Raw genomic sequence first — 12,042 nt, forward strand, 5'->3', positions numbered from 1 at the left:
GATTTTGAGTACAAAAGGAGTTATGAACATGTGAGATACACTCCCAGACTATAACCATAACATTCTCTATATTATTGGAAAGGATATAGTAGTTGTGAATAACTTTGCACTCATCACCTTTAAATCAAAACTAAAATGAATCAAAATTAAATGCTATTTTACTTTGCAAGTTTACTTCTCAAATCTAAGGTTTAGGGTTGACCTCATTAAAGATGGTGCCACAAAATCACTTTTTTCTTAAGTGTCATAAATATAATAAAAAGTGAGGTCAAATAATTGCACACTAAGTTATGTTTTTTAGTGTGCCTATGTTGCATCATATGATTCATTACTTTTTTGATGTGATTTATTCGAAAGAACATATACTATTTAATTATTTCTAATGAAAATCACCGTTAACAAACATAAATTCATGAACAAAAATGCTAAATAAGTTATGCTAATAATATATTAAAATAGATAACCTAGATCTATTTTTAATAGTAGGTGATTAGTTTAATTGTAAACTAAAGCCATAGTAAAAAAAATTGACATCTTGCATACTCTTTTTTTATGAAAACCCGTGATATTTAAATATATCATTAAAGCATATAGATAAATCCTCGAAAAAAGTGGGTGGCATCGGATCACGTTCCAAAGATTCCTAGAGATAGGATACAAAACAAACATGTTTTTTGAAAATAAGAAAAAGTCATAAACTAAGTAAAAGTATAAGGTCATGTGAGATACATGTGTCAAAATACTAGAACAACAATAAAAATAAATAAATAATATATTAAGTTGTAAGTGGTACACCGGTATTATGAAGTTATCCCACCTATCACCTATGAAATCCTTTGTATCATCTACAAGCTCCCATCCATCACACAAGCAACATTGTCACCATCCTCAAGATCATCCTAGGCTTCAGTTGAACAAACCTTGGTAGAGAATGGCCATCATTAGCCAATGGATTCTCCTTAGATCAGGAGGGGTCCATGCACATCATTGAAAGGATGTGAAGACATAAAATACCCACTTTAGCTGCTAAGAAGCTAAAGTGGAGGTCATTTCCAACCATATTGTTACATTTTTAGTAGTGGTCTAGAGGTGAAATAGTGGATCTCCACTAATTGTGTAGATGGTGATATGAGTACTCTAATAAATTGTCTCTACTCCCTATGGGAGGATTTTGCATGAGATTGTGGTGAAGGTAGAACCTTGACCACAAATAAGGGGGATTGAACACCTAGCGATCCAATAAAATTCAGAGATGATAAAGTTTGAGAACTAAGAGTTGAAGTTATCCATTAATAACAAAAATAACAAAAGAAAAAAAGTGAAAACTAGTCCATTTTGATAGTTAACGAGGTTGTTGTTGATACCATTATTGGACTTAGACTTTTTCTATATTTTGCCTCTATGTTGTATATGATTGAATTGTTGTAAATAGTGGGCCCTTTTAAATAGGGTGTTATTGATGTGACTACAACATGATCTACTTCGTGCATTGGTATTCTATATAACCACACTAGTGTCTAGTTGGCACTTTTGGTGTCTTGTAAGGTCGTGAGAATATCCTTTACAACCTTTAATGTCTCTTGCATTCACACTCACACTAGAAATGACTATATTGAGACAAGTTGGTCCCTATGGCACATTTAGGGATTTGCTTAAGTTTAATCCTTGGGTTGATTTAGTAAGATGTATAGAGATTGATTGAATGTGTGTAAGCTACATGTGCAAAAATGGGTTTGTGTTCCTACAATAGCGAAAGGCTAGCTCATAGAGGTGCTTGTTGTGTGAGATTGCAACTAGTTTGTATGTGTGTGCTACATACACGCTTCCCATTTCCTTATTTTTTATTTTTATTTAATCCATTTTTGTTAAACTCAAAATATGAGCACTATTTGGTTGCTAGGTGTAGATTAGGTTTTGATTATGATAAGCGAGAAATAAGGAAGAGTTTAGGTAGGAAAAAGAAAATTTGAATGCAAGGTATAATACCACACACAACTTGTTTAGAAGACAAAATTGGAACATAGTAACATCTAAGATGTTAGAAATTTCGAGAAAGAAATAGAAAAGATGTTTGTATATGAAAGTCATTTTGGCGTAGGAAGCATGTGGCTTCACAAGCATGCCACATATATAGTAATAAATAAATAAGAACACTAAGATAACTTTAAATGAAACCAACAAATATGAAGTAGACACTAGACCAAACACTTTATTGATTACCTCGTTGTAATTGCCAACTTTATTCAATAAAATAAAATATCTTCATTGACCACTTTTATATTTTTCAAACAAAAAATAGACGTGTTTAATTGTTATCCAATCACAACATACCACATCATGTACAACTAGCATAATCTTTTGTAACAATAAGAATAGACATTTAAATGTTATCCAATCATAACTTCCCACATTATATACAAATAGCATAATCTTTTATAACAATCATTATTAATAACAAATATAGTGCTTTTTCCAATCTAGGGTCCATACCATTGGATCTCATGTGGAGTTTAATAAAAAAATTGATTCATTACATGTCAACTTCACGAAAATTAATCTATATTTTTGGACTCTTGCTTTGTGTATATTTGCATGAGGTAGGACATGGATGAAATCGTAAGGTCTATAATAGGATGTCATTATGTTTCCTTAAAAGCATACTCCCACATTAAAATTACTATTAACAATTTTGAATTCATGAACAATATTGCTAAATAAGCTATGTTAATAAAATATAAAAATAGATAACCTATCTATTTTTTATAGTAGGTGATTAGTTTACAGTTAAATTAAAGCCATAGTAAAACATTTGACATCCTAAATGCTCTTTTTTTATGAACCCATAATATTTAAATATATTATCAAAGCATATAGACAAATCCTCTAAAAAGTGGGTGACATGGGATCATGTTCCAAAGATTTCTAGAGATAGGATAGAAAAATAAACATGTGCTCCCAAAAGGAGAAAAAGCCACAAACTAAGCAAAACTACAAGACTATGTGAGATACATGTGTCAAAATTCTATATAACAATAATAAAAATGAAAAACCAATAGAATTAAGTTGCAACGGGCTACACAAATATTAAGAACTTATCCCACCTATCACCTAGAAAATCCTTTCTATCATCTACAAGCTCCCATCCATCACACGGGCAACATTGTTACCATCCTTAGGAGCATCCTGGGCTCAAATTGAACAAACCTTAGTAGAGAAATGGCAATCACTAGCCAAGGGAACTATTCCCAATCAAGAGGGGCCCATCCACATCAATGAAAGGATGTGAAGAAGTAAAATACACACTTTAGCTGCTAAGAGGCTAAGGTGGAGGTCATGTCCAACCATGTTAAATATACATTTTTAGTAGTGGTCTCAAGGTGAAATAGTGGCTCTCCAATAGTTGTGTAGATGGTGATGTAAGTGTCGCAATCAATTGTCTCTAGTACCAATAGGAGGATTTGGCATGAGATGGTGGTGAAGGTAGAACCTTGACCACAAATAAGGGGGTTTCACCTAGTGATCCAACAAAATTTGGAGTTGATAAAATTTGAGAACTAAGAGTTAAGGTTATCCATTAATAAAAAAATATTACAAAAGAAAATAGGTGAAAAGCTTTTCCATTTTGATAGTTAATGAGGTTGTTGGTTGATGCCATTATTGGACTTAGATTTTATTCCATATGTTGCCTCTATGTTGCTTATGATCAAATCATTAGAAATAGTGCCCTTTTAAGCATGTTCTTGTTCACGTGACTATGATATAATCTACTTAATGCATTGGTATTCTGTATGACCACACTAGTGTCTAGTTGGCACATTTGGTGTCTTGTAAGGTCATGAGAATGTCATATCCAACCTTTAATGTCTCTTGCATTCACACTACACAAAAAATGACTATATTGAGACAAGTTGGTCCCTATGTCACGTTTAGGGATGTGCTTAAGTTTAATCCTTGGGTTGATTTAGTAAGATGTATAAAGATTGATTGAAATGTGTGTAAACTACATGTGCAAAAATGGGTTTGTGTTCCTACGATAGTGAAAGGCTAGCTCATGGAGGTGCTTGTTGTGTGAGATTGCTACTTTTGTATGTATGTGATACATACATACTTCTCATGTCCTTATATTTCATTTCCTATTAATCCATTTTTGTTAAGCTCAAAATGCTAGCATTGTTTGGTTGTCAAGTGTAGATTAGGTTTTGATTATGATAAGTGAGAAATAAGGAAGAGTTTAGGTAGGAAAAAGAAACTTTGAATGCAAGACATGTTAGTGCACACAACCTTGTTTGGAAGACTAAACTGTAACATCTAAAATGTTAGAAAGTTCGAGAAAGAAATAGAAAACATGTTTGTACATGATAGTCATTTTGACGTAATAAGCATGTGGCTTCACAAGCATAAGAAATAATAAATGCATATACATAATACAATAAATAAATAAATAAATAAATAAGAAAACTAAGATAAGCTTTAAATGAAACCAACAAATATGAAATAGGAACTAGGCAAAACACTTTTTTGATTACTTCATTGTAATTTCCAAATTTATTCAGTCAAATAAAAATATCTTCATTGACCACTTTTATAATTTTTGAACACAAAATAGATGTGTTTAATGGTAGTCCAATCATAACATACCACACCATGTACAACTAGCATAATCTTGGGTAAGAATAATAATAGACCCTTAATTTTTATCCAATCATGACTAGCATAATCTTTTGCAACAATAATAACAATTATAAGGCTGTTTCCAATTTAGGGTCCATACCATAAGATCTCATTCCTACAATGATAAAATTGATTCATTCCATGTCAATTTTTTTCGTTAAGAATTTCCTCTAAAGTTGTACGGGATGGGGTACATTCTATCCCAATGTACTCCAAGAACTCTGGATTGAATCTGCGCCTTAGGCGTTACGAATCTCCCGCACTTGCTTATGAGCCGTAGATCTCAGAGCATTATCACAGCCCACAGAATATATATAAACGCCCAGTCTTTGTACCGATGATGTAGGCGATTTAGTAACGAAGGGCTTAGCTTTACTCCAAAATGTTTGGAACAAATAAATGCTTGCCTAGTGTCTCGCTGTAAACTTTGGTAAAATTTTGAGGAAAATGCCTTTTAGTTTTGACCCTAGGTTAAAAGCGATGTGATGGGAGTGGTTACTGCAGGTGTCAATTTAATGTAATAGCGCGTGTGCAACTTGTTGTGGGTAGGGCCTACGCGATTTGCAGATATTTATGTGGTGGGGTCCATAGGACTAAAGATTCCCCATTTCCAGGTTGCAGGGATATGAGCGAGCGGTGGAAATAGTATGCCACGTCTCTAGATTGTTCGTCTTCCGACTTCCGACCGACTTACATGCCATGTCTAGATCTATCTAGATCATTCGCTCATTAATCATTTGCTGTCGCTCAGATTTTTGCGTACGTGGCACGGATACCATACTGTGTGTGTGCTTCCTTTTCTCTGACTAGACAAAAATAAAATGGTTGAGGCCCCTTCTGCACTTTTTTGTTATTCTATAAATGGTGTAGTTGAGAAAAAGAAAACGAGATAAAAAACGAAAAAAGAAAGTCCCAGAAGATTCGCTTGAGTTCCTTATATGTTCAGTAACGCCGCTTGGTTTTCTGTTCGCCGGTAGTTAAAACGTCCGATTCTTTTGATCTCGATCGACAAATCCGGCACTTTTGTTGCCTGTGTGTGTTGCTATATTTATCGATTGAACTTGCGCACGCAAAGTTTCTTGCGGGAATTTGTGTACTTCGTTTGTGGAAGGCAGAGCGAAAATTTTGGAATTTGTTCAGGTTAGTTTGAGTGGGATGTTTTTTTTTTCTTTTTGTTGTCTGTGATTAGTTTGAATTTTGATGGGTGAAATAGATTTCTGTTGTGTAAACTTGCAATTTCTTCTTAATTTGATTGATTGAATGTCGAATGAGAACAGATTGTAAGCTGACGCAGAGGTTGTATTGTAGGAATTGGAGAAGAGATTGTATTGTAGAAATTGGAGATTGCTTTGAATTAATTCAGTAACTGGCACGACATGATGCTTGCAACCAACACGTCACAGGATTTCTTTTGTTTCGTTTGAGTTTTCTGCTTTGATAAATGAGTTTTGGAGCTGTGATTTGTTTCCTCACCTTGATTGCATTTGTTTTGCAGGGGAACGGTACCGATCATGGACTCGAGCTTTTTCCAGGGGGGTGAGGGTGAGTTCAACATTAAGGAAGAAATTCAAGCGATGGAGGCCAGGAGTCCTCCTCAGCCAATTGAGGGTTTGCAGAGTACAAGGCCGCCCCCGTTTCTAACCAAGACGTATGACATGGTGGAAGATCCTCAGACGAATGCTGTGGTGTCCTGGAGCTCTGCAAATAATAGCTTTGTAGTTTGGAATTCGCATCAATTTTCCATGGATTTGCTTCCGAAGTACTTTAAGCACAACAACTTCTCTAGCTTTGTTCGGCAACTCAATACGTATGTAAGTTGACCTAGGGTTTGTTCTTACGCCTCTGTTCTCATTTCTTGTTTTCTGTAATTTGTTGTTTAAGTGACTGAGGTTCGAACCTTTGACCTGTGTCCAAACAGGGGTTTAGGAAAGTGGATCCGGATAGATGGGAATTTGCAAACGAAGGGTTTCTGAGAGGGCAGAAGCACTTGCTGAAGCACATTCAGAGGCGCAGGCCTCCATCTCAGGGACAGCAGCAGCAGCAGCAGGGCCTGGGAGCTTGCGTTGAAGTGGGGCAGTTTGGAATGGAAGGAGAAATTGAACGGCTGAGAAGAGATAAGAGTGTTTTAATGATGGAAGTTGTCAGGCTGAGACACCAGCAACAGGCCACCAGAAACCAGATGCAGGTCATGGGCCAGCGCATCCAGGCCACTGAGCACCGCCAGCAGCAAATGATGACGTTTCTTGCCAGGGCCATGCGAAACCCCACTTTTCTTTCCCAGCTCGCACAGAAAAACCAGGTCACGAAACAACTCGATGGTGCCAAGAAAAGGCGGAGGCTGCCCCAGGGAGAGGAAGACGGAGGCGAAGCAGAAGAATGCCAGTCGCCGTCCCAGTCATCATCTTCGCAAGTCCAGATTGTGAAGTACCAATCCAATTACTCCACCTCTGCCCCTTCTGACCCCTCCACGACGAGTCCTATGGAGGCTTTCTTCTCTAATCTGGCTCAACCGGAGGATCCTCCAAACCCTGCAAATGATTTACTCCACCAGAACGGTTCCACACAAGAAGGGTTATTATCTCCTACTAAATTTGACGCCTTGCAGGGATTCGAACCCGAGGCAGTCTTCGATGCTTCGGGTGCCCTGGGTATGGGCACTGGTGACGCCTGCACCTCCGCAGGCAATGCAAACGAAGATCCTTCTGCTACCGCAGATTTGGATTTCAAAACCGTTGATGTGTTTTGGGAAGAATTGTTGGGTGAAGAGTTCGATTCTCAGGAGGATTCCGAGATTGAAGTGGAACCCAATTTCCCCCCATCCTGATCGAACCGGCAAAGGCAAACTCTGGCTCGAAAGTTTCCTTACCGGTCCCCCAATTTTTTCCTACCTTTTTACAGGAGCTCCTCAAAAACCAAGTTGTTATACCGTTAGTCTAATTCTTTGTCTACATTAACGTAATCGAATATTTCCATTAACTGTTCATGTAAGATATATTTCTCGTTCGATTCAAGCAGAGGCCCAACTGACGCAGCAGAAGCAAAAGCAGAAGCAGCATCCCCTCTGGTCGAATGATGAAGTATGTTTTTTTAAATTTTTTTTATTTGTTTTGGTTTTGGGGATGAATGTGGAGGTCTCGAAGGTTATTTTTTATTCAGATAGAAATGTGTAAGGCGTTTTGTTCAATATAATGATAAAAGTTTAGATCTACATCTGTGTTAACTGATTCCTTTCAGTTTTTAGCTTCAATTCTTGTTCTTTATTGCATTGTCTGGAATTTTCAAGCTCTCCAAAATTGTAGAAATATAATTTATTTTTGATATTCTTTACAATGCCTCTGAATCTCAGTTTTTACCTTCGAAAATGATCACGAATGAGTAAAAAGAAAACGAATGAAGTTAATTAACATCAGAATTGATGGATTTGCTAATATTCATCCCAGTCACTCGATTTTGTAGTCAATAAGGAAGGGGAATGTAAAAAATGATGACGAATTAATATAAAAATTAGAATGAAGTTAATTCACATTAGAACTCATGCATTTTGATACTGTTTATCCAAGTCACTCATTTTTGTATCCAATGAGGGATGTTGGATCAATTGATTCCTTCGAGGCCACGACAAGTTAATATCTCCATTAAGAAGCCTTAGAGGATACGACAAGAACTTATCTCCATTAATAAGCTTGACATGGTAATGGATTTCACGAGTAAGAACTCGTGAACGTGGAATGGGCATGTGGATTGTTAGATGAAAATGGATACTAGTGTGCGATGGATGAAGATAGAGAAGGTTTGTGAAGTATGTGTCATGGATCTGGGATGTGGATATGGGCATGTGTTGTTTGATGAAGATAGATATTGGTGAGTGATAGATGGAGATATATAAGCATGTGTCTTGGTTTTATGGTAAAGCATGTAAATGTTGTAGGGCAAACTTTTGTGTCTATTATTATTTCTTTTTCCTTTGGTGTGTATTATTATTGTTAAAATTAATTGGTGCATTGTATAATTTTGTTTGGTTTGTTGTGCCATCGATCATGTATTGCAGGGATTATAAATGTGGACATATGTGATGGATGAAAGGTGGTTATTGATGGGTTTTTGTGTGAAGAGTTGATGAGTGGTAAACACGTATGAATGGTAAATTTGGATATGGGTAATGGGTGATTGATACAAATGGATAAATGTGAGGACCTTGTCAAGAACAAAGATGAGAAATGGGAGGACCCCATAGGTTTTTAAAACCAAAAAGTTGTGATATAATGTTGAAGTGGATCTAATGTGGGGACCCATTTGGTTAAGAAATGAAAAAAAAGTTAAGAGGTATAATGTTAAAATAATCTAATGTGAAGTTACTTGGAATTTGCTTTTTAAAACTAAAAAGTTGTGATCTAATGTGGACCCATATGGTTAAGAAATGAAAAAAAATGTTAAGAGGTAGAATGTTAAAATGATCTAATGTGAAGCTACTTGAAAGTTTTGGGAGTTATGAGGGGAACTATCTAACTTAGTCCACCATAGAATTAAGTTAGATTGCTTAAGATTATAGAATGGTTCTCTTTTAACAAGTCAACCTTCTTAATTAAGAGGGGATTGTTTTCAATTGTCAATTACACCCATGGTTTTTTAAATTTGAAAAAGTGACAAAGTTTCTATGTACGTTTATATATAAATGGAGAAGGGGGACAATGAAGGAGATCCACTTCAATATACTTCAACTGGAGATGCAAAGCATTGAATAATGCAAGAGCTTTATTGATTTTCTATCACCAATAAGAATTCAAATATGATTCAAGATGAGAAAGGATTCAACTAGGCAGCCATAGAATAGATCGCAGTATAGGAAAGATAGAGCAAAGATAGAGCATAGGTCAGAATAGTATTGGTCCCACAATAAACTTATGTGTTGGTTCAAACATGCAAACCTTATCACATTATTATAAAGATATAGTAGTAGAACACAACTTTGTAAAATTGAAAATATGATAAATATATATTTTGAGTGTGTTGAGGATGTTGGGAGAGAGATTCAATCATAGATTAGTGCCTTTATCCATTGGAAAATAGGGTTTCTTAATATAATCAAACATGTAACAACTAAAACAAGGTAATACTTGAATGAAGACATCATACAAGGATATGGATTTCAAAATGCACAAGCACATTGAGCTCTATGTATAAAATAATAAAAATGGTTGAAACATATCAAGAGAGTCTACATAGTAATCCATGATTATATTTATACTCTTCATTTATTATGTTGAAAAGATTCCTTACAAAGGATTTGCAAGGATTTTCTAGACTTTGGTAAAAAAATTACATAAATCCAAAAATACATATCGTATATAAGGAGGCATTTAAGTAAGGTTGATTCTATCTTTAAGCATTAGATCTTAATGTTTACAAAATGTTATTACATATTTTGGATAAACCTAGATCACTAAAATACAAAAATAACTACACCTAAAATTGGAAAGTGAAACCTTAGGACTCTCCTATGAATCTCTTTTATAGTACCTCATCTCTTATAAAAATATTCTCCCCTCCAAATAAAAAGGTTGCTAAAGAAAATATACCTATATTAAGGAGGTGTGCAGGGTGTCAAAAAGCCATACTAATCAAGTAACCCCAATTGTGAGCATATACACCACTAAGTTTACAAGTGTCATCTAAAAACATGATTTGATCACCAAATAATAATCTTTTGACCCTTGCACATTTGAAGTATGGGTTCTATTTTTCTCTTTGGAATCATCCAATAATGCAATCAAAATCTATTATAGGACTCCATAGATAAAAACATGGTAATTACAACAATAGTTACAACATATTGACATTGTAGAGGAAGTGATTCCTTCATTTTGATTGATTAGGGAATTTTGACCCATATTTGAATGCTTTTAGATGTTCTCACAATTTTCGCAATGAATCTTTGTCCTCTTGACTTTTTTTGACCTTTTAGAAAAGCAACTAGGATTAGAATATTGCAGAGAAATGGTGATTTTTTGGGTATGCAAAAACTTGACTAGTGATAGGATTCATAGAAAACAAACCATCATCGGATCACACATAAAATGAATTGGGAGTGAGATGTGTCTAAACATTCTCAAAAAAAAAAATGCAACATCATTTTTCTCCTTAGTCTTTATGAAACTTCCTCTTTTAGGTAATCGACACTCATTAGGATATGTGGGGCATTGGTATCCATGTAGAAAGATCTTGATAGATCTAAAACTTCTACGATATTTGATATGCTTAGAAATATCCACCTTCATTTGTTATGTCAAGGGTTGGGCAGGAACTTGGAATAGTATGAGAAAGCTATGACACACACTTTTTTTCTTTTATCGTACTTTTTTACTTCAACTTATTTTCCTTTGACATCATATTCTTCTTTTGGTGGTTGTAGAAGGCTCATTATCAAGGGTTCCATAAAAACCAACAACCTTGTTGGGACTTGGTAAGGTTTCATGAGAATCCACCAAAACTTCAACCAATTATAATTTATTCAAATTTTTATCCAGTTTCCTCTAATTCGAAATAGGGACACCCCTTTAAAATTTGTATAAGTTGGAAAACACAAGAATCCCCCACAGTTACTTAGTTTTATAATTTTTTACATTTCAGTACACAGACTTGAAGAAAGGAATGAATACAATGACAACAAAAACATACGCTAAACATGACATTTACCTATGTAAATTTTCTTAAATTGGTTTTAAATTATGGGAAATAAGAAGAGGGAAAACACGAGGTAAATAATAAGCAAAATATAATAGGAAAAAAATGAGACATAAATAAATGGGGATGCCAAATTGGCTCTAGTTGGAGAAATGTGTTGGATATGGTTGGTCATTGTTGCTGCTAGGATATGTTGTTGTCATTGATTTCAAAATATTTGTGTAATTTATTCCAGTGTGATTGGGAAGATTTTCTGATCCGATTTTGTAGTTTGGTTTTTCTGATCATTGTTTTGCAGAGGTTGATATTTCCTCCGGTATATTCTGGTGTGATCAGATCTTGTGTTGAGACTTTGGGATATTATTTTGGTTGGTCTTGTGTATCTTCATTTCAGATGGTTCATAATTTGGTACTCCGCAAGTTATCTTTCTTCATGACAGTCGCTGATTGGTTATGTTGTTGAGCTTCTAGACGTTGACAGATGAAGATTTGATAAGTGGTGTTGGTGCAGTTGTTCTGGATGATTCTAACATGCTTGTTGGTGTTTCCTAGTTGTGTCCTATTTGTTTTGTTAATCCGCATTGATCGTTGTGTGAGTTTTTGGTGGTTTTCATGAATCGGTATTGATTTTCATGTTATGTGGTATTTATGGTGGTGTAGTGTGTTGCGGTTTATCTTGGCATGATTTCC

General features: G+C 35.2%; 1 protein-coding gene across 2 annotated transcripts; it reads left to right on the top strand.

Annotated features, from left to right (window-relative positions):
* The first annotated feature begins 5,467 nt into the window (after positions 1–5,467).
* Positions 5,468–7,879, top strand: LOC131054232 (heat stress transcription factor A-2). Of its 2 annotated transcripts, none has more exons than XM_057988690.2 (3): positions 5,468–5,811; positions 6,167–6,482; positions 6,590–7,879. In XM_057988690.2, the coding sequence occupies exons 2-3, from the start codon at positions 6,183–6,185 to the stop codon at positions 7,493–7,495; spliced, it is 1,206 nt and encodes a 401-aa protein (XP_057844673.2). In that variant the 5' UTR covers positions 5,468–5,811; positions 6,167–6,182; the 3' UTR covers positions 7,496–7,879. The 2 variants fall into 2 exon arrangements, with proteins under 2 accessions (XP_057844673.2, XP_057844672.2); XM_057988689.2 differs by having other exon boundaries at positions 5,471–5,811; positions 5,980–6,482.
* Positions 7,880–12,042: the final 4,163 nt, after the last annotated feature.

This window comes from Cryptomeria japonica, chromosome 10, assembly GCF_030272615.1.
Source record: "Cryptomeria japonica chromosome 10, Sugi_1.0, whole genome shotgun sequence".
Lineage (NCBI taxonomy): Eukaryota > Viridiplantae > Streptophyta > Pinopsida > Cupressales > Cupressaceae > Cryptomeria > Cryptomeria japonica.

Coding starts and splice junctions, on each gene's coding strand:
- LOC131054232 (XM_057988690.2), top strand. CDS start 6,183: ATGGACTCGAGCTTTTTCCAGGGGGGTGAGGGTGAGTTCAACATTAAG. Junction 6,483..6,589: donor TTCGGCAACTCAATACGTAT/GTAAGTTGACCT, acceptor GTGTCCAAACAG/GGGTTTAGGAAAGTGGATCC.